Raw genomic sequence first — 23,101 nt, 5'->3', positions numbered from 1 at the left:
ATTGTTATTTGGTATACAACAACTACAATTTCACCTTGACGACATGTATTGTTCAAAAATGTTTATTGCAATAGCTAAGCAAATCACAACCATGTTATTTATGTCAGGTACAGGTATAGGTGGAAATAAAATAAACTTTTTTCAGTTTAAATGGCTGAAGAGAATTGCATACATTTTTGCTACATTTGAGGAATGAAACCGCTGTTGAAATAAAAACGAAACCACGCTTACTCATACCTTTTTTTAACCTTCGTAGAAGGGAAATCTGAATGCTAGACAAAGGTTTTTAACTTAATATACATCCATAAACTAAACATCTCTAAGAAAACATCCGCACAAGCCTTTCAAAAGTAAATGTACGTGAAGCATATACAATGACAAAAATTCTCCAAAATACAATTGAACTCTAGTGCAATAATTTAGCTACATATTGGTCTTATATACTGTAATCACAACCCAATTCATATGGCCCACTGTTTAATAGCGACATCTTTAATAATGGCATGTACCAAACTAGCATGTTACAATGCATGGTACATTCTGTCATGTGATGTTATGCCACTCGTGCAAAGCTACCTTGCAGTTAGATAGTGACCATTAAAAAAGTAGTTTCACCACACGGTAATAATTGAACATTTACTTCAGCCTACACTGAAATTATTTGGGCTTTAAAAATGTGGTGGTACCCTCAAAGAATAATCTTAATTGACTTGCTTTTAAATGCTTTTGTAGTATTGCACCTTGCTAAACAAGGTTTTCAGTGGAACTGGTAATATGCCCCAGAACAACTATCCTAGTGCACAAACATGCACTACGCCATCTAATCTTAATCTTAATATGTCAAACTTGCATTTGTATAACACTTCCATGTTACAAAATACAACTGGAACTGAAAAATAAAAGCGTTCCACAAGTTTCCATTAATAGCAGTAGCTGCTCACTGCCCCCTGGTGGCAAATGGTAGGAAATGCATGTGAATCATCATTTCGATCAGAGCGCATCAGTCTGTCCTTGTGTTGTTCAGATGTTTCTGTGAAAATGATAAGAAATACAGGGTTAATGGTTAATGACAAGGGACATTAACCCTGGTTAATGTTTCATATATGGAACAGGAAATTAATCTATAAAGATACAGTTGCGGATTGGCTGGATAAGACTTAATGTTGAATGATAGGCCTGGAATTTCTCTTTCCAAACCCTCCAGCTGAATGTTCATTTGTGCTTTTTAAGGTGGCTCAATCAGTGCTGAGACGGAGGAAACGTTCCCTGGGCTCCTGAACAACCAGGTGACACACAGGTAAAAGGACAAAGTCACAGAGCGGGAGAGAGGACAGGAACTTGACTTACATCTCAGCCAACATCCAACAAGACTGCCAGAACCCCCACACCCCCTATCCAAGCCCCAACCACTAAACCTCTCTGTTCCTGTGCTGGGTGAATGATTTTCTCATGATCAAGTCCACGGTGCTCATTCTGTGAGCATCTGAAGCCAGTCAAACCCCTTCATCACGCCATTTCGGAACGAACATCAGAAGCAAGCTCTCTCTATGTAGGATTCAAATCCCAATCAGAAATTCAGACAGAGACGGCCTTTCACAAGGAGAGTCTGGTGGGTCCTTTCGCCCTTGAGGTTGAAACCTTGTGTAAATTAGCGGAGCAAATCTTTCTGTTTAACATTCAAGATCTTAGCATGGACCTTCTCTGAAGTTATCCCACTTTACATGTTAAAAGGAATTCTAATGCACTTTGAGCTTATGGTACACACAATCAACAAGCTGATTTCTGTGACCAGGGGAAACACTCTTATGTAGGATATGTACAGAAACCAAGTTAATTTGTATTAGATGTACAGATCCTTATTTAAGCTGGCTCATATGTTACATAGAGGTACTTCTGCCAAAGCTTTGTGCCATACAGGCAGCATCAACAAGGTTAGGAGTTTTTGAAGTCAAATGCAATCATGGGAATTTGAGGGGAAGTAGTTGGATATGATATTCCCCCAAGGCTCTGAAGTGGTCTGAAATATTTGGAAAGGTGTAGACAGGTTTGTAGAAAGATGTTTGTAGACGGCTAAATTGCTAGCATCCAGTATGGCATGTGCCAGTGTCACTGCTACATGGCTAGCTAAATAAGTGAAATCTCCTTGTGTTTATTAATTTCAAATACCACAGCTATGTAGATAATATATTCATAAATATTCAAGGTAAGTTATACATTCAGAGAAGTTATGTTTTTAAAGGCCGTATTGGCAGCAGTTATTTTGTTGTGAGCCAGGATTAGCTTCAGTGGCTGTCAGTGAAGAACTGGAACACGCATTCCCACTCATCCGTGAAGAGCAGAAATGAGTAAGATGTGGGGTAGCACATTGTTACTGCCTTTGCGAGATGGATAAGCCTACATCACACTTCAAGCACCTATTGTAGAAGTGAAGCGATACGTGCTCCATTCCAAAGAGCCTACATTAGTGCTAATAAAAACATTTCCTCAGATTTAAAGCCATATTAAAACATCTTTCAGGACTGAAGGACGTGTGGGATGCGTGTCTCGGATGTGTTCTGGATAGCTGGATTTGTAGTTTACATGGGGTATAAGACCAGAGTCCATTCCACAATCAGCAGTACTGTACGGACAACATTAACTCATCAACAGCATTTGTACATGTGTACCACTTCACCAAGGAGAAACCTGGCTCAGAACATTCAGGTGTTTATTTTTGGTAATCACTTGGGCATGTGAAGCTGATGATTAATTGTGGATATAGATAATACCATTTCTATAAAGGGCTGAACAACGAGAATACAGTGTTATGAACCAGCCACAGTATACAAATCACGTCAGTATGTGAGCACAGCCACAAAGCAGAGGAAAAACACTAGACATTTATATTAAAAAATAAAAATAAAAAAGGCTTCAACATAATTGAAATCCTGTGCATTACAGAGAAATTACAGATCTTGTCTTTAAATCCAAATGTGCAATTTTGGTTTTGCTTGCATCATTGTGTTTGTTTCCTATTGTTTTGATGAACCTTCATGTCATTTTTTTCCAGCAAGCTTTTAAGTAAATTATTGTGGCAAATGTCAGGGATTTCAATGGGAGTGAGTTATTTTCAGTTTGTTTAGAATAACCAGTCTCAGCTTGAGTGAGAATGTCTCTTCTTTATTATTTTCTTTTTCCATTTTTAATGGTGCTACCAAACTGTGATCCTCTGTTTTATGAGGGTACACACTTCCAGCTAAATGGTTATGTATACTTGAATGGAAAATAAAAATACATATTGTGCTTGTTGTCTGCCATAATAAAAGGATGAATTACCGAGTGAAGTACCGTTGACTGGTCAGTACTATTATTACCTTGCAAATTACATCTGCTTTTCAATCAAGAAAAATAACATGTTGAATCAAAGTACAAACGACATACAAACCATTACACTGGTGGAAGATTTTCGTGGGTAAGACTTAAACGTGGGTCTGACCCCTGAGTAAACACACACCTGTGTGAAGATCAGCAGCTCTGTTCAGCGCTGGGCAGACTGGGACCGGTGTGCGTCTCCTCTGTCAGGGGTCTGAGGAGCTCTGGGAGAGCAGCAGGAGAACAGCGTCAGTCAGTCAGCTCTGTGTCTGGTGTCCAGCCTGGCCCACCAACATGTCCTCAGACACTCCAAACCTCCAAACTCTCCGGGACCTCAATGACTTGGCATAACCAGGACACAATTCTCATCATTAGCAGTAGCAGTAGCAGGAGCACAAAAACTGCGACAGGCCATTTGCAGAAATCTTCTCACAACCAAATGGAGCCCTCCAAAATGTGTTTCATGACTGGATATGACAACAGATATCAAGCTCTACACAGATGCCTGAATTCTGTATGAACCATTGCCATATTAACAATCCCACCTCTGGCGAAGAATGCTATATACAGTAACTGATGTTATACTATATTTCATTACTGTTCTACTGTTCTGATATTTTTTGTGAAACTTTAGTTGTTAAACTAGCCTTGCTTCTCCAGTGAGCATTGTATTAACAGTCTGCAGTGAAAAACGGTTAAGTTTAGTGCAACTGGGCAGCCCGCTTGAGGATGAAATACCATCGGTCAGACATTCAACTCGACATGTGAATTTATACATCGATTAAAGGCAACTTCCTACCTGCAAGTCTCAGAGCTTTCGCCCTGGATTTCCTCGATCCTCTGGACAGATTCCGTACTCTGATCGACGGGTGCGTTAAGGAAAGGGCACGGAGTGCTACAAGAGGACACACCCATGGTGGGATTGAACCGGCAACCCACTGACCGCCGGACGAGTGCTCTTAGCACCTGAACCAACATCGCGCTGACATAAATGAGCAGAAACTATGAATGAAACCTTGCATTTCTGTCCCCCCCCCCCCCCCCCCCCCAATGTGCACAACATTATCAAGACACTAGTTTCAGTGAGTACGAGAAATGTCAGACCCTACTGTGAGCCTTTGACAGCTCCAGATTAAATACGCACACGTCACACAGAGGCATACCTGCTGACGTGCAGGGGAACACCGCCAGGGCGTGAGCGTGGTCCACCCGGTGGATCTTCAGCCCTCCCGCACTATCAGAGCAACAGAAATGCGCTTAACTCCAGAACAATCGTGCTCAAATCGCAAAACCATTCCCAAGTGCAGGTAAGATCCAGACAGCTGTGGTCAGAACGTCACCTGAATTCAGCGAGGGCGTCCATCAGATCCTGGGTTTTAAACGTGGGAGAGATGTTGTATATCTCCAGAACGTGGCCGAAGGCGTCGGCGTCAACCCACGCGTTCTCGTAGCAGGAGTAGTCATTTTGAGCGCTCAAAATCACAACATCCTGCTCTTTAAGATTTGTGGCAATCTGACAGGCAGGAAAACACATCAAACAATCAAACACGACAAATCAAAAGTAACAGTTTCAAATTGTGCACCTAAGATGAGCACTGAATTCCACCCATAGCCTTCACCCCCCCTCTACTCTTCTCCTTCCACCCGGTACTGCACCTCACTGATATAATCTCCATTTATTCGTGGTTCTAAGGCAGGCAGGTGTGTCTTGCTCCAGGCATCTCCAGGCGGGCCACAATCCCAGGACATTGCTCTGAAGTAAGAAACAGGCAGGTCCCAAGACGGAGGACAAGGCCCAGGACCAGGACCAGAGTGGCTGGCCTTCACGAACGCGTCGTCCCCGCGGGTCACGTGATCCGAGCTGTCAGACAGCTCATCCCGATTGGCTGTAAGGGTCTCCCCTGTGTTATCGGAGCGGGACTCCTCCGAGAAACTCCGGCTGCTTGCGGCACGTGTGGCACCGCCCCTCTCCCGCACGGCCCGAGGGAGGAAGAGGGCCGTGTCCGGTTCTCCGTCGTCTCTCCCGTTCATCTGTTTAGTTCTGGGTGTGGGGTTGCGTTTGCCCCTCCAACACTGCGTCCCTGTTTCCAGCCCTGGGGGCTGCTCGTGTGTTCGACCTCTGTCAGCGTCATCATCGGACGACATTCTGGAACGGAAACAAAATTCCATTTCAACAGCTATAACTGCACCGGACCAAAACAGGCTCTTTCTGCGAAACAACATCCACACCTGTCAAAATAAATAGCTGCATTTAGTTTGATGTAAATTCATCGTTTTGCAGTATGGATTACACCGGTGTAATGATTCATTTCATGATTATATCCACGGCATATACAATGAGCACCATAACTCATAGGACAGAGACACATTTTTTTGGGTTATTTTGTTGCCGTTTGTTGTTCATTCAGAGTACAATGAGATTGCTGACAGTCAGCTTTAAATTGAGGGCATTTTAATCCGTATCGGATGAACCGTTTAGAAATGACAGCAGAGACAGATTTTTTTTTGTTATTTTGTTGCTGTTTGTTGTTCATTCAGAGTACAATGAGATAGCTGACAGTCAGCTTTAAATTGAGGGCATTTTAATCCAAACACCTAGAAACCGTTTAGAAATGACAGCACCGTTTTAAGTTACTAAAATATTTTTTTGTCATTGTATTGAATCCTTTAAAACTCAAAGTGCACTGTGATTTTGTGGTGTTTGGCGCCCCCCGGTGGCCAAAAAGCGTCAGTGGGGGTTATGAATTCATAATAAACGGTATCTTAGCCATGCTGATTGATGCTGTGGCACTGACTGTACCTTAGGTGAGAGTGGCAAACTACCGTTCTGCGGCTCCGTCCTTCACCCGCAGAAAAGGCGCACAGGGATGGGTAGTTTTCGATTGTTTTTTGAATCAGGTCACAAAGTCGGCTCGGTAAAGGAGGAAATATCAGCACGCTGGAAGAACAAAGATCTTGGACACTGCAGTCCTGCATTTTTTGGCACAAATTTAAACAGTGACACAATGTGAACCTACTACAGATTCATTTCATTCTGACAGGTTAAACTGAAGCATTCCTTTAAAGTTTAAACCATGTATGAAATATGTAGACGCGTGATTACATGTGCATAGTAATTGTTATTGAGTAACGTTATAATCATTCAAATAAAATGTAAAAAAGCTAAACGAAATAATTTGTTAACGTTTACGAGTTAAAACCCTTATCACCCCTAGATATTCAGGCACGCCTGCAATCGTGAGCGTACCTATTATGTCCGTTTCCTTGTAAAAGTATTTCCAAGTCCTCAAAGATTTTGTGAATGAACTCATTTTCATGTTTCGGGAGGTAGCACACGTCAGAAGTAAACGCCAGGGTTACAGTTGAAAATTCACTGTTTGCACAAAGGAAGGGGGGAAACAGTTGATAGAAACAATCCTACAAGTCCCACAATATAGCTAGCGGCAATTAAACTTTATGTATAGAACACCTTCTAACATTAACATTAACAGCTAACATTAGCTAGTAAATTGATAACTCGCTGCGCTTGCTTACTAGCAAGCAGAGACGTTTGGTCTCTGAAAACCTTATGTACTACTAAAACGTAAAATGTCACTTAACATCCACTTAACATCCACAGTCCTAACCGACTAGACTAGTGTAACTCCAAGTTAGCCAAACAAGTGCAACCAAACTCTCAGGTAGAATAGCTGTGAAGCTTGTTTTGTCTCACCTCACGCTTTGCTGTAACGTTATATTATTTTAACATTTAGATATACAATTAGCTAACAGCTAGCTTAAATGTCAACTAACTAGCTAATGTTGCCATAGTGAGACTTGTCAAGTCGGACGGGCAAAAGGCGCACTGTTTCATAGAGACAGCTTTATAGGGGACCCAACTAAGAAGTTCCGGTCTGTAGTGTTTTAAGATCCTGCGATGAAGATGTGGAAAAAAATATTATTGGTCAATAAGAATTATTTTAACAGAGGCAAGATAGTTAGTAGGTTTTATAATTGCCATGTGTCGTACATGTTGGAAACATATGTGCTCAAAGGCAGGACGTGATATGATACTAAACTATACAGATTTGGCAGATTTTCATCCAAAAAAGGAAAATCAGTTAACCTAGTAAATATAATTCCCAAAGACAAATGTATGATTTCATTACATGGTTTTTAGTATAATGTTGATATAAACTCACCAAGCACTTTATTAGGATTATAGTACTTTATTACACCTACTTATTCATGTGATTGCATGCAGTGCAATGCTATGATCATGTAGATACGGGTCAGGAGCTTCAGGTAATGTTCACATCAACCATCAGAATGGGGAAAAATGTGATCTAAGTGACTTTAACTGTGGAATGATTGTTGGTGGTTTGAATATCTCAGGAACTGCTGATCTCCCGGGATTTTCACACACTAATTTCTAGAGTTTGCAAAGAATGGTGCAAAAAAACAAAAACAAAAAAATCCAGTGAGCAGCAGTTCTGCAGAAAGAAACGCCATGTTAATGAGAGACGTCAGAGGAGAAGGGCCAGACTGGTCAAAGCTGACAGGAAGGTGACAGTAACGCAAATGACCACACATTACAAAAGTGGTATGTAGAAGAGCCTATTTGAACACTCAACACATAATAACTTAAAGTGGATAGGCTACAGCAGTAGAAGTCTAAAAAAACAAGTCTAATAAATACCTAATAAAGTGCTCACTGAGTGTATATGCTTAACATCAGAATATAATCATTATAGATGTATTAAAGAACACAGACCCTACACAAAAACAATGTAATGGTGACATAATATATTTGCAATGTACAAAGAGTAAAGGTTAATATCTTGAATAAGGAATTGAATAAAAACATATGGCAAAACAGTACAGGACACAATATTCTCTAGAACTGAGGGCTCTTAGAGCATTTTCTTTTATGCATGCATGCATTCAATTTAAGCTTAATTTGTATTTGTTATCATCACAGGATTGCACTATACTGCCCCAAATATATATGGAAAATGGGCGACACAGATGGTGCAGTGGGTAGCACTGCCACCTCACAGCAAGGAGGTCCTGGGTCCTGGGTTCTGGGTTCGAATCCCCGTCGGCCGGGGCCTCTCTGTGCGGAGTTTGCATGTTCTCCCCGTGTTCGCGTGGGTTTCCTCCGGGTCCTCCCACAGTCCGAAGATATGCAGGTTAGGCTGATTGGAGAGTCTAAATTGCCCATAGGTATGAGTGTGTGAGTGAATGGTGTGTGTGCCCTGTGATGGACTGGCGACCTGTCCAGGGTGTATTCCTGCCTTTCGCCCAATGTATGCTGGGATAGGCTCCAGCCCCCCTGCGACCCTGTTCAGGATAAGCGGGTAAAGATAATGGATGGATTATGGAAAATAATTTTGTTTAATTTCCATATCTTACCATATGTTCTCTAAGTCACAGCAGTTGAGATCATCATTGCTGGGGCTCTCAGCAGTGTTCAAAGAGAATATATAATTCTCACTGACTGGTGTGATTAGAAAATGATGCATTAGGCAATGCTCAAGCCCTGGCCCGTATGTTTTCAGTGTTAATTTATGCATCAAATTTTTCGTTAAAAATGAGTAGTATTTTTTAGGTGGGATCTGTGCCAGTTTTTATTGTCTGCAATATCTACGGCTAATTAAATACCATTTGGACGTGACTGATCTACAAAGAAAGATAAAACTTTGGGCAAGTCCTCCACACTTACATTGTAGAGCAGTCTAGAGTAAACAAAAGGTCTTGTATTCCTCCCACCTATCTGATATCTCTGACATTACGGGCTTAATTGTCTGATGAAACGAAAGATGCACAGGTGTCCGGTTGGCCCCCTACATTGCAGCAGCATGCAGGTCTGGCTCAGGACAGTGCCACAGAGCAGGGAGTGTCATTCGCACAAAACCACCAATGCAGCTTGGGTAAACTATTTATCTCTTATACAGTGAATCTAAAGAGATTTTTGTGCAATATGAATGTATTTGGGGACACACAAGACCCTCCAGGGCAACATTACACTGAGATCTATACAAGCCATATACTTGAATCATTTGAGTTATGCAGTATCGTCACCATTACAACATGTCACTGGACTAGATCAAGTGCTCAGAATGTGTGTGTGTTCATAAACGCGTTGCTCACGGAGCTGAAATGCAGCTGTGAACACAACAATGTGAGATGGCGGACTGCTTTTCAGCCAAGCTCTGAATCAGTCCCCCAGTCTCCTCCTGATAGATCATCTACTTATCCAGATATATTCCCCCGCCCAGGGGAGACGCGGCGTAATGGCTTTTCCAGGGCTCTTCAGTTCCTTTGCTCCTCTAAATCATGTGCAGACTGTGCTTTCCAAACCGTTTACTTGGACACCGGTTCTCAATGACAGCAGAAAAAGTGACTTCATGATATGCTACCTGTGAAAAACCATGAGAAAAATATCTACGGTTCACATGCAACTGCCAATACACTTTCATGCAATTTCTGATTTCATAAACTGATGAAAGCTCCAGCTGGAACAGTTTTTGTCAGTTTTGCAACAGGTTCAGTTCCAAGTGATTCACATCCTGGTATGGTGCACTTCTAAAATGACCTTTCAACTTTAGTTTGACTTCATTTCAGTCAGGGAAATTCAATCAACTGTAAATTAAACTGTAAAGCATTGGCCAACAGGTTCAAATCTATTGGACTTACCCACCTGCACAATGTCTACAATTTTCAATGGAAGTTCTCTGGACTTACAGTGTAGTAGAGAATACCACCAGGGACTGATGCTGTCCCTGGAAATTATTTAGCAGTAGCATCTGAATGAGGAAATTGAATGCAAGAGTCCATTTGCAAAACATCACATCCACAATTCAATGCCAGTTTTTTTAGCTATTTGTTTCCAATTGAAATTGAATGTGTTTGCATTTACAGTACACATGTTTTTAGTGTAACAAATTCAATTTAAAACAGCTACTCTGGTCTAGCAGCCTTGAACATATTTTGTAATCCAACCAAGGTTAAGTTTTGCGAAAATTGCAAACAGTGCCATTTGCCTTAATATGCATTTCAAACATACGGTTACAACAAAAAAGTGACTTTATAAAGTCATTCACCCATTCATTTTAATGCTTATGACGCCTGGTTCATTTAGTAACATTGTACAAAATTGGAATCAAAACACTGCATACTTTCATCACAATATTATTCTTTAATGTTCTTATTCTGTATATTCCAAACAGATGTCTCTTCCATTCTTGTAATTACCGTTTTGTGAGCTGGATCCTTGTACGTGTCTGAACCATTACATTTAATTCAGAATCGTCCCTTTTACCCATTAGTCTCTTGGAGTGAATCACATCAAGGCTGCATTAAAGAAAGACCATAAACAGTGTGCTCCTGGCTGGGACATCAATGAAATATTGAGATATATCAGTAAATGCACAGGGCCAAAGAATTAAAGAAAAGACATTCACTTTATTATGCTACAATAAGAAAACAATTTACATTTGAAAGCTTAAAAAACAGGCTTTGCTTCTTGGAGTAAGAAGAGATTTGAGACACTTCCAGTACTGCCAAACAGCTTTTAAGGTTTCTGCGGTAGTTATGGTTAGGAATTAGTCATTTTTATTCACAGAATGACCACTTTTAGCTTTGCCGAGTTGCCTATGGAATAAATAATAACTTAATTTAGTTAACTTACTGTACAGCTGCAATAGCCAGCTTGTCTAACTTGGAGCAATATTATCTGCAATATAATATCCATTTTAAAAGATTAGTTGTATTAGGGAATATTCAGTCAGTCATTAACTGTTCAATCCAAGATGTAAATTTTAAACATCTATGTCAATAATATAATGATACACAGGACATTTGAAAACAAATGTATGCACAGCAGGATGACTGCCTGATAATACCCTGTTGCTATTAGTAATATAAGAGGAATCACGAGTACAGCAGTACAGGCTACGGGAATGACATTATTTTAACACTGTCACTGAACCCAGGGGCTCTGCACAGCACCATCATACAGGACACACTAACCCCACAACTGGCCTCACCATAAGCCAAAGTGCACATAAACCAGCGCACCTTAGCCTCATCTTGCAGTTCCAAACACAGATATACACAGAGAGAAAGCACAACAATGCTAACGATAAACATCACCAAAACATGGCACGGTTCAAATGTACATACTGATGATTAAGGTTTGACAGTGAATACTCAATGTACGTGTAATTATGTGAATCGAGATTAATAAAAAGAAAAAGAAAATACAACACGTAGTATTCTTACCTCCTAGTGCAGAAGAATATAGTGAAATAAGAAAGGGGGTGAATAAAATGCGGGAGGAGATTGTGCATTATCTTCATACAGTAACCAGGAGGGCAGAGGTGATTGTAGAGACGCAGTGGGTTGGGTTTAGCAGGGCAGGCCTGAGATGCACTGGGCACACTGGCTCAGGACTCAGGCACCAGTTTGGCGGGAGGGTCCATTTCTCGAAACAGAAGATGTAGAGTCTAACGGCTGCCGCTGTCTCTCAGAGGGAGCTGCCAGGGGACATTAAACGGCACGTTATTCTCCTGGACTGCGCTCTGGAACACAACCCGCCCGGCCCAGTCATTTAAACCACATTATACATCCAGCCTCAAATCTCTAACTTCCCAAGCCATAATCTACAAAGCAGGCCTCCCCAAGCTAAACCTTGCTGAAGGAATGCTCGCAGATGAATTAGGGTTGACGAGCGGTTTTCGGCCGGGGCCTCTCCGTGTGGAGTTTGCATGTTCTCCCCGTGTCTGCGTGGGTTTCCTCCGGGTACTCCGGTTTCCTCCCACAGTCCAAAGACATGCAGGTTAGGCTGATTGGAGAGTCTAAAATGGCCCGTAGGTATGAGTGTGTGAGTGAATGGTGTGTGTGCCCTGCGATGGACTGGCGACCTGTCCAGGGTGTATTCCTGCCTTTCGCCCAATGTATGCTGGGATAGGCTCCAGCCCCCCTGCGACCCTGATCAGGATAAGTGGATTCAGATATTGGATGGATGGATGGAGCGGTTTTCATGGGAGAACACGTATGCGGGTGTTCGGGGAGGGCGCCCGTACAGTGGGGGCTGATGGACTCCGCTCTTAAAGAGGGGCACTGTGGACAGACTGCAGCTGGACAGACCCGGCACCGGCTGCCTGGTCACAGCTCAGTGCCCAGCCGTTTCGGTAAACGGACTCTCAGGTCTGGGGCCAGAGCCTGACAGCCCAGCCGTTTCGGTAAACGGACTCTCAGGTCTGGGGCCAGAGCCTGACTGCCCAGCCGTTTCTGTAAACGGACTCTCAGGTCTGGGGCGATTACACCAGAGCCAGATCCGTCCGTCACACGCGGTGAAGTCCCTGACCCGGCGTGCAGCCCGCGAGGCCAGACGCCCAGCCGTCTGAGGGAGAGCGTGAGGAGGACGGAGAGCGCAGAGAAGTGTTCAGAGCACTTAGCACATTACACGGGATCGCTGCCAAACCGCTGACATTTCTATCCTCCGCTTTAGGTGGAATCGCTCGAGGAACAAGCTGGCCCCAATATTCGCGCTACAGAGCGCCGTTGGAACAAGGCAACATTAAAACCTGGAACAATTTGTTTTATGGGACATTTTGTGCTTCTCCTATGCTCATAAGGACAGTGAATATTAGGCTGAAGATTTTATGAAAGCACAGCTGGGTCATTACACGTCGCAAATTGTAGGTGAATTAGCTTCATGTCATCAATTGGTCCAGAAAACACACAAGTCTGGGTTGTCTGTTTTTTTTAAATGGAATAACCATTAATAAGCAAGCGATTTAAAAATGTAAAACTGGATTATTCCATGCAAAATAAATAATTTGGGTTGCTGGGAGAGAGTACATCTCTTGTGACTGGACCCCTCTATCTCTGCTATGGCCAACTGCATACAGCTCCAGGCCACATCAGCAAACGGCTCTGAGGGTTTGACTCCAAACGGTCACCAGTAGACCCGGTCTGCACTGAACGAGGGAATGCACAAGTGCAGGAGCGAACGGCTGGGAGAAACTCCATGCCCTTCTTGGCATGATGGTATTAAAAGTGGTTTAGAATGGCCGTCCCTCAGTCTGTAATGACACAGGCTGAAGTCTCTGATGTGTGCTGAGCAGGCCTCCCTTCTCCTGGGGCACAGGACCAGAGCTCTCTGGGCGTACCCTCACTAGCACTGAGAAATGTCCCCTGCTGTTCGCATATGCCAAAGGTCCAACTCGCCAATCAAGTCTGCATACACTTTCAGCAAACGCTTTACATTCCACACAAAGTTATTCCTTGAACCTGTATGAATACGGCCAATAACCTGACAAAGAAGGAGAACGTTCTCCACAAGATTTATTGTGAATGTCAGTTTCTCCATGTCTTTTGAAAAATTTGGAGGAGGTTCTGCATTGGTAACATTCTTCACCACCTCTGCATGACACTTGAACCACTAGAGAAAATGTTTAGATTTGGAGGCAATGTATTTGAGACCCAATTGGAAAATTATGTTTCTTTACAGCACAAATATTAAATCCATAGAGGAAGACGTGATTGACTAGTATGGAGAGATTTAAAATGAAAATGGCATTGTTTCACCCTTACAAAACATGTCCTGAAACAATATTTAATGTCAAAATTGCATTCCTTGCTGTTTGCCAGAACAATGCATTGGGAGATGTTTGTGATCCAAAAGGAGCGTTTACAACATTGTACAGACGGATCCGGTTTCAACCCACATTCAGAAGACTCACAGAAAGAAGGAGAGTTAAAAATGTACTTTTACTCAAGAGACACGGGCAAGAGCCGGAGGACTGACTGCATGCTGAGACGGCCCCATTGCAAGGATCTTATCAGAACAAATATATCCTTTCTACTCAAGTTAATATTAGATTTTGTGAAGAAATCCAATCTTGTAATAAACTGATTTTGTTAAGATCCTTGTGCAACATTTCCTCATAATAACTGAATTTATCTTACTCCATTATCCCTCTCTAGGCAGAATGTCTGATACAATCCAAAGAATAGAATGGCATCTTCGCTTAAACTCATGTTTTAAGTGTAGGAGAGCTGCCTTTAGGCCATTTTTAGCAGCAGATAAAACTGTACAGGGAAGGGACCAGGAACAGAAGAAAGAGGAATCATGACGGAAGTGGAGCCATTCTGAAAGCAGAAGTCTACAGGTGCTTCAGTGTCTGGATAACAATGCTCACCTTCAGTGCGTTTTATCTTCCAGATCCTGTGCTTCTGTCTTCAAATATGATGACTTCAACCTGGGGGGGGAGTATAATTAAGGCAAATCTGTCTTCATGCAAGTTGGAAAGATTAAGACGCGGAACCTCCGTGGACGGCACGTGTGACTCTGGGGGAACATAAACCAGGTGGCGCGTCCTCTCCAGCCTGCGCCCAGGCCAAGATCTGCAGCTCACCAGAGACACGGTGGAGAAATGACCCAGCTCACCAGAGACACGGTGGAGAAATGACCCAGCTGACCAGAGACATGGTGGAGAAATGACCCAGCTCACCACACAGTCAGTCAGGGAGGTAGTAGCAGCTGCAAGCGATTTCTCGAACGCTTTGTGGCCGAGGCCTTCGCTGAGATGCTTTTGGATATCAGGCCTGCCACACACTTGGGAGAACCCAATTAGCTGAAGAGCCCTCTCACATTTTATGCAGATTAGGCGAATTGATAACTGGTTTCCTTCTATCAGCGTGTCCAGGGTGACCCCAGCTCTCTGCGACCCCATACCAGAGCAGTACAGTCCTGTCACGCACCAAGCTGCTCCTACAGCTCAGCCTGCTGGGTCCTGCATGCTCGTGGGGAGGGGAGAGATCCCACATGCCTCTGCTCTTACGGGCGCTGTGCTCCTGCTAAGGTAGTGTAAGTCAGTGGACTTCAACCCTGGTCCTGGAGAGCAACAGGGTCTGCTGGTTCGAGCAGTTGACTCACCTCACCTGGTTACTTGGGTCTCAACTGGGTTCTGATTAGGTGAAAACAAAAACCATCAGACCCTGTCGCTCTCCAGGACCAGGGTTGGAGACCAGGGGTGCAAGTACACTGGCAAAACTTAATTGACCGTTTCAAAAGTGGGTTTTGTATTTTTGATGTTTATTAGAATGTGCACTCACTAACATCAGCAAAGTAACTGTGGGTTTTGGGGTTTATTGGTGAGCTGATGACTCAAGCAAATCACTGAGAATGATGACAGCTCATCTCCCCCGTATCTCGATATTGTTTTCTAAATATATCAGGGAGTGTTGAAATAGTTGCACAGCTGTGTAATATAATAAACTTACAACAGATGGCTTTTGCATGCATCGTGATTACATGCAAGTCAAGTAGTTAATGTACAACTGACCTCATCCCTTTCAATTTCAACAAAATACTTAGTCATGTGAGAAACCATTAAAATGACTTTTAGAGATGAATGAGGAAAATGGTGGTCAAAGGTGACCCATTTGGAAAGCCTCCCGGGTAAATCATCAACTGAGGAATTTAACAATGAAGTCCGACTCCCTTCATCTGCTGATGTTAGTGAAGGCCTCACGCTGGGGATTGACACACAGGGCCCTGTTCTGGTGGGAAAGGATACGACTCTCAGACCTCTCTCGATCGGATCCGTGAGCAGTAGTCCTCGCGGTGCGTAGATCTTATCGTTCTGCTCTTGGACGTACTTGCTGATCTTCTTCAGGACCTGACAGTGTTGGGAGGAGGAGGAGGAGGAGGACAAGGATTTTGGTTGGAAAAACACTTTCCAGTATGTTCCATCGAAACAGATGTGGGAGGTCTACTTTGGGAGCATTTTCCCTAACCATTTGGTTTATTTAAACTCCATGCTGCAGAAGAAAATGATTACTCAACCCATGTCATTAACTGCTTGCCAAGAGCTTTTCAACTCACCACTTAAGCGGGTCTCAAAGGACACGAGTTTCACCATTTTCTCCATTTCATCGCAATTTCATTTCATATTAATCATTTTACTTTAAAAATCTGCGTTTCAAGTTAACAAAAAACATGATTTGAGTGGATCAGCAATGATTCAACTGTGAGGGTTGTAGGAAATGTATCAGATTTGTGCTACTCGATTTAAATGCATGTTACAATACAATTACTACTTATTAAACCACTGTTTACCAATTAGACCGAGTCCAATTACAAAATTCAGCACCCTTCTATTTATAAGGTTTGAAGCTATTCAACCATTACATCAAAAGATTTGACATCTTAAATTAGATTAGCATCCATCATGTGACACTGGATTCCATCTCCATGCATATTTTGTCTTTTAAATGGTGTCACTGTTTTTGTGAACTAGACAGGCCCCACAAAGACTCACTTTATTAGGTAGACCTGTACACCAGCTTGTTAATACAAATATTTAACCAGCCAATCTTTTGAAGGGCCAGACTGGTCGAAGTTGACAGGAAGGTGACAGTAAATAACCACGCATTAGAACAGTGGTATGCTGAAGAGCATCTCTGAACACACAACACGTCAAACCTTTAAGTGGATAGGCTACAGCAGCAGTAGTCTAAAAAAATAAGTCTAATAAATACCTAATAAAGTGCTCAGAGAGTATATGGACCCTCCATTTTGCCTTGGAGTCAGACATGCATGTGATGCCCTTAGCTTGCATGCAACAAAATCTATTTTTCTTGGTCACTTGGGACAACAAAATTGATGCATCTTGGTGGCAGCTTTTGTGCACAAGGCTTCGTTAAGTACTGACACCCATGGTAACTCCTGGCCCCACAGTCAAGTCTCTCTCCAGCTGTGAATGTGGCTTCCTCATACAATGCAGTCTCGACACAAGAGCAACATTCGGGACCCGTTCTGCAACAGCACAGGTTATCTCTTCATCGGAATGCTGTGAATTACATAAAGGGGCTAATCCCTGAAAGCGATGTGGCACTACAGTGCTCACTGGCAATGCGATTGGCTGCCGGCCTCTGTCGGGTGCCGAATCGCAATCGATTTATCTACTCATGGAACGACCTCACTTTTCTACAACAGTACGGAGCCCAGCAACCGTTTCCCACCTCTGTGTACAGCCGCCTATTTAACCTCTAACCTGGGCAAAGACAACTACCATACCACTGTGTCTACAATAGAGGAAGGAGGACATGCAACTAAATTCTACAGGGCTATGGATGAAACTTTGTTAATTTAATTCAGTAGCATTTTAATTTGTATAAAGTTACGCATTCATGGTTGGCAAAGACCTTAAATAATATATTTGGGTGTTCTGATACATGAACAGTGATGTGTGAGGACCCTTCAGTGTACACGTTGGCAGTGGGGCGCCCAAACCTTCTCGTAGTGCGTCTCCATGCAGAGGAAGATTGTGTAGGCCGTAAGGCAAGCCATGCAGCCCTCCAGATAGGACTGCCCGCCCAGCTTCTCCGCCTCAGCATACAGGTTATTCAGGGTACGCACCGTCTCTTCAAACTGCTGCTTGTCAATCTGCAAAAGACAAAAACCTCTATGAACTATGAATACTGGGCAAGCCAAATAACAGACAGCACAACTGTACTCCAGTAAAGTCAAAATCTCCTACTATTTCTTCTCGTGGCTTTTATAAAAAATATTTTTTAGAATCCTGCAAGGGCACAGACTAAAAACTGCAGTCTGTAGGATGCAATTACAATGTCCCTTGGTATTAGGAGTACATTGTGGGCAAAGAATATTAAGTCCTTGGGAAAGAATTGAAAGAGTGAGGCTGAAAATATTCAGACAGAATTGGTGTGTCACAGGAACGAAGAAAAACTGTACAATTGGCTCGAATAGCAGCCTTCAAACCTTCAACCCTTCAACACTTGGCACAAAAGTGTTTCCAAACAATTCAGAATAGAAAAGACCTCTGTGTCTCCTCCTCAACAACATGGAAAATATTCCACAAATAATCAGGATGCCTTTGCACTCTGGCCACCGCACTCCCTTTATACACTGCATTTGCCAAAGCCAGAGGAGGGGGGAGAGAATTTCATCCCAGTGTCAGCGTTCTGGCAAAGGGCGAGACCGTTTCCTAGGGTCATCATCAGCCAGGTTGACTAGCTGAGTCAAATTGATTTGAGAGGAATAGCAGAATTGATGCAGTCCCATCCACACAAGGGAAACCAAGAGGGCCAGTTAATGAAAACCAGCCAATGCACTTCAGGTCAGGCCAGCTCCGTGGCAGGGAGGCTGGCGGGTGGGCAGAAGAACCGCGGGCGCGTTTTGTGACCGAGCGTGGACCAAAGTCTTTGTTCTCGTTCTGAACCGGCTTTCTCCGCAGAGATATGAAAGGGTGGACCGGGAACCTGTGGACCAGACAGGCGAGCCAGCCCAGCCTGTGAAAGTCATCCAAGCTACGCTTCTCTGTGCCCCAGGAATGTCAAAACAAGTTCCAGCAGATCAGTGGTCTTACACACGCTCCGTGCCCGTCGTGAGAAGGGTTTGTTCTCCCCTAATCTGCCGTCGGGAGTTCTGTTATTTGCATCTTTCCATTACGTCGACTCCAGATGAGTATTTAACTGGCCGAGGAGTTTGGACTCTCTCCCTGCTACGTGTTTTACAGGGTCTGCTTTGTGCGATCGCAATAAAATGTTTGTACTAATGAGCACAAATTCAGCCATATAACGGTAAATAAATTCCAAAACAAACAAGACCCATCCTAAACTGCTGGCAACTAAAGTTCACTTTTGCCTCATGAACATCTGCCTAAATGAGGTGGAATTCTGATCACTGTTACTCAGTTGTGTATGAAGGCAACCATAATGTCATATTTTATTTCTCATACAAACGACTCTGGGCAGGGGCAATCTGTGACGAGCATGCATACAGCACAAGACATAAAGGTCAACCAATGGCAGCTCATTCACAATCCCATTTCCCAAGCGCCTTGGCAGGGGCCCATCCATATGCTTTCAATTCAAGCATTCATCGTCAGATCCTGAGCAACATCCAGCGCAGATAGATCAAATGAGAAAAGGATATTAAAGATGGACACCAAAAAAAAAAAAAAAAAAAAATCTGAAACAATAGATACTCCTGTTCTTACTCCATGAACCTGCTGGCTCCACTAGCCTGGAACCCGTTCCAACTGGGCCATTCCAAGGCCGCACACACGGCAGACGTGCCAAAGGTAAATTGCTCCTCACAGTATATAAAAGAGAAAGGCTAATCCGTTAAAATAATGATGAAGTATGTCACTCCTGGGATGTAGGAATCACGCCTAAGTTAGATAAATATGTCTGAGAATGAAAAATGAGGCCCTTCCCAAGCCATGGGGTGCATAATGCACGCATAACATGAAATCATATAATGACCTCAAGTGAGCTTCGACAGAACAGCGCTGTGAGGAAGGAGCATAATACCAACGGGTTTAACTGTGTTCAGATTTACAACTTTGTGTCCTGCATAGCATTCCTATTAGCAGAGAGCAGACCCAGTCTGACCCACAGCACAGGTTCTCAGTATGAATTCTCTAAAGAATGACCTGCCTCTGAAGGTCTACTCAAGTCAGGTGGGCAGAGTCTTCCACCACAGTCCTGTGCTGCTGTAAAGTGTTCTGTGGCTCTCAGAAAACACAGGGAGGACCGAGTTCTGTCCAGGGAATTCTGGATCGACAGGCTCGTTCTCTCGTGTGGCATCAGGCCGCAGACTAGCCTGGCTTCAGTCTCTGGAAAATTGTTGTATTGAGAAGAAAGAAAGAAAGAAATTATTGCATTCCCAAACACATGAGTGTTCAATCTGGGACAAAGACCCCATCAGTAGAAGGAGTACAAGCCTGCAGGGTACAATGGTGATATGTTCATGGTCCTTCAAAGACATGGCATGATTCAAAAAGCAAATAAAAATAGACTTTCACACATAAAGGGTTGCTCAACCAAAAGTAATAAAGATTTTGAAACACTTACCCTTATATATCAGAGACGGGTTTTGACATCGAGCGAAATTTATCATATCGCTGAATATCAATGTCTGCCAGACACACAACCCTGCATCAATCATACTTTCCATCCTTTCTAATGCTTTTAGAGCTTTTCACTAACATGAAAGATTACCATGGCAACCTAATCTGTAGCACTGGGTAATATCAATGTGTTCCAGCACATTGAGAAATAATGGCCAATATGAGATCCGTTGCCCTTTTAGATGGGTTTCTCTTTCTGGAATGAGGCAACTGTACTCTCAGGTGTTTTACCTACCCTGCTCTCCAGTTCGGAGGGGAACTTGGTTTGGAATTGGCACACAGTTCCATTGGTGTAGTCTCTCTGGATGAACACCTTGGCAGCGACGGCCGCTTGCTGTCTGATGTCCTGCAAGCTGTGCGTCTGGAAGGTGGAGAACACGGTATTAGCGTGTGAACGCAGGAGCCAAGGGTTTGTCAGCCCAAGGAAAGCTACAGCTTTCGCCCAAGCCCCAGAACACGTTTTCCATTGCCAGGATTTTCTACTTTGATTAGGACAAATCACATCTGTTTCTCAGCTGTGGATTATGCTGCAGAAGAAAAAAACTGAAGGAAGAATCTGCCAACTATCTCACATGAACAACATATGTAAAAGCTCAGGACTGTAGTCAACATGATCCACTTTCTGTAAAGACCACCGTAAGACAATTAGCATCACACTATAAATAAACAAAGTCAAGAAACCCTTGAGATTCCATCATTGCAACATGTTGGGAATGTTAGACATTAGCTTTGGCTATGGCTATGAACTTGTGTCAGAAATAAGGCAATATTATCGCAAATGTCAACATAATCTATACTTGTCCCTTTTAAATACATAAATAAATACTCTTGTTGAATAAAAATGATGTTGAAGTGGTCAATCAAGATTAAACAATACAATTCACAGTCCCTCAGCCAAGCAGGTTGACAAAAACTGTTGTTGATTATTTCTATGTGGCAGAAAAACAAGAACAATGCAGCCTTTGGGAAGAAAAAGAGCGAAAGACCCTTGACAGATTTCACCAGACAAGCATTACATACCGTCTCCTGACTGTGCTGGCTTTACAAGAGCAGGACAGACAGAATATGGGGGGGGGGGACAAAACAAGCATTCAAATAACCCTGGAAGTGTGCTCACTGGTGAAGTAGTCTTATAAACATTTACAGTCAGCCGTGTTATTGTCAAACAAGCACTTGCTCCGCAGTAATCAGTCATTTGTGAAGCAGTGCCTCTGCCAGGCCTGATCAACACCAGGTCTGCTTCGTCTGCCAGTCTCCACAACGCCCCATAAATACAAATATCCTGGAATTTGGATTGATGACAAATTCACTTTCATGGCTCATAATGAGGCACTTAGTCAAAAAGATGAGAATAAAGTTAAGCTTATTTTATAGAAATAAACCCTTTTCTCCAAGACATGTAGGCAGAGAGTTATAGAGGCAACCTTTCTTTCTGTATTGGATTACATAGACATCATCTATAAACATGCATCTTTGTCTACTTTAAGTCGGCTAGATGCTGGCTATCATTCGGCACTGACATTTATAACAGGTGATTTATGTAGAATCCCTCACTGCATTGTATATGAAAAAATGGGGTGGCCTTCTCTTAATGAGGAGAGAGCAGCACTGGCTCATGTTCATCTACAAGGCCATTTGCCACAGACTCAAATCATACCATCACAGCCTTATTAATTGGGGAGTTGAGCTTTATCAAACTTGTTCACAGGACTTGTTGTTGCTTCAAGTGCCGGCAGTTCATACTGAATTAGGGAAAACTACCTTTAGATACTGTGCTCCATACACCTGGAATCAAATGCAGCAGTCCTTCAAGATCAATACTTTCGTGCCTACTGGTTATTTTAGGAATATGATATAAAAAATTTAAAAAATCTGATTACATTTACAATTAATGCTGCAATAGCATTTTTATCTTTTCACTAATGTCTTAATTATTGGTTGTTTTAAATTCATGTTCTGGAAATATTCTTATCGTGTTTTGTAAACTTGGAAATAAAGAGGGCTCTGACACTCAATGTGTCCCCGAGTACTAAATAAATAAATGAATGAAATAAAATGAATAAATGAAATTATGAGGTAACGTTATGGCACATGTTTCCTCGCTAGCTACGAGGCTAAGTAAGAATAGACCGTTTATATTTACACACTTAGCTAGCGTTATTTGATTTGTTTGACAACTGGGTACCCAAAACGTTATTGTAAACAATAACAATTCTAAAACATAGCTAGACAATCAGAACAGTCACAACGCTGAATCTATTAACTAGCTAGCTAACCGTCTTGCGTGTTTAACGTTAGCTATAGGGAATAAATAAGTCGTTGTAGTAACTGTTAGCTAGCCTCGTAAAGAATTGCTTTGGCCATTGTATTTTGATTTTGTTATAGCCTAGCGAGCTAGCACTGCAGTTTAGCTCATTAGCTTGCTAGCTATATGAATACCGCTAAACAACTCGGTTCCAAATGGCTAATTGATCAATCTTAGCTAGCCCTAAGCAGCAGTCTAGTTTGTTTAACGTTACCTATAAGTATATAGTATATTTGGAATATATAGTCTAACGTTATAGCTCGCTAAACATCACCAACATCAAGTGTTCCAACTGGCTACCTGTGCCAGTGCCTGTTTTGTAACTAAACATTATGTACTGAGCAAGATATTGGACATTGAGGTGTGATTTCCCCTTACCTCCGCCATGTTGAAAACAGTGGCTAGCAGCTTGCTATCCTCTTATTCACGAGCAGGATTCCAGCAAAGCGTCAGCCTAGATCAGCGATCTTTACATTGTTGGGATGGGCCACCAGTTTCCGCATGTTATGAC

The 23,101-nt window shown here is 42.7% G+C and overlaps 3 protein-coding genes across 6 annotated transcripts in view; 1 reads left to right on the top strand and 2 right to left on the bottom strand.

Annotated features, from left to right (window-relative positions):
• Positions 1 to 3,323, top strand: part of loxl2b (lysyl oxidase-like 2b) — a 42,077-nt gene extending 38,754 nt beyond the window's left edge. The window contains exon 14 of the mRNA XM_061261185.1: positions 1,231 to 3,323. Coding sequence (XP_061117169.1) covers positions 1,231 to 1,301 — 71 coding nt within the window. The 3' untranslated portion in view covers positions 1,302 to 3,323. The remainder of the gene's footprint in view (positions 1 to 1,230) is intronic.
• LOC133140899 (uncharacterized) lies at positions 47 to 7,203 on the bottom strand. 2 transcript variants are annotated; one of them, XM_061261187.1, is made up of 9 exons: positions 7,064 to 7,203; positions 6,599 to 6,724; positions 6,152 to 6,321; positions 5,008 to 5,497; positions 4,692 to 4,864; positions 4,515 to 4,585; positions 4,151 to 4,246; positions 3,494 to 3,575; positions 47 to 1,030 (listed from the first exon to the last, which is right to left on the bottom strand). In XM_061261187.1, the coding sequence occupies exons 4-8, from the start codon at positions 5,494 to 5,496 to the stop codon at positions 3,505 to 3,507; spliced, it is 900 nt and encodes a 299-aa protein (XP_061117171.1). In that variant the 5' UTR covers position 5,497; positions 6,152 to 6,321; positions 6,599 to 6,724; positions 7,064 to 7,203; the 3' UTR covers positions 47 to 1,030; positions 3,494 to 3,504. The 2 variants fall into 2 exon arrangements, with proteins under 2 accessions (XP_061117171.1, XP_061117170.1); XM_061261186.1 differs by having other exon boundaries at positions 6,152 to 6,289.
• A 3,574-nt stretch (positions 7,204 to 10,777) lies between these two features.
• Positions 10,778 to 23,101, bottom strand: LOC133141200 (golgin subfamily A member 7). 3 transcript variants are annotated; one of them, XR_009710059.1, is made up of 6 exons: positions 22,969 to 23,101; positions 20,521 to 20,646; positions 17,642 to 17,794; positions 15,935 to 16,025; positions 14,544 to 14,603; positions 10,778 to 11,870 (listed from the first exon to the last, which is right to left on the bottom strand). XR_009710059.1 is itself a non-coding variant. In XM_061261647.1 (6 exons), the coding sequence occupies exons 1-5, from the start codon at positions 22,975 to 22,977 to the stop codon at positions 14,556 to 14,558; spliced, it is 438 nt and encodes a 145-aa protein (XP_061117631.1). In that variant the 5' UTR covers positions 22,978 to 23,101; the 3' UTR covers positions 10,778 to 11,870; positions 14,544 to 14,555. The 3 variants fall into 3 exon arrangements, 2 of the variants coding, with proteins under 2 accessions (XP_061117631.1, XP_061117632.1); XM_061261647.1 differs by having other exon boundaries at positions 15,924 to 16,025; XM_061261648.1 differs by lacking the exons at positions 10,778 to 11,870; positions 14,544 to 14,603 and adding an exon at positions 14,612 to 15,311.

This window comes from Conger conger, chromosome 11 (genome assembly GCF_963514075.1).
Source record: "Conger conger chromosome 11, fConCon1.1, whole genome shotgun sequence".
NCBI classification, from domain to species: Eukaryota; Metazoa; Chordata; class Actinopteri; order Anguilliformes; family Congridae; genus Conger; species Conger conger.
Note: the sequence above shows the minus strand (reverse complement) of the source record. Positions and strands in the feature narration are given on the sequence as shown.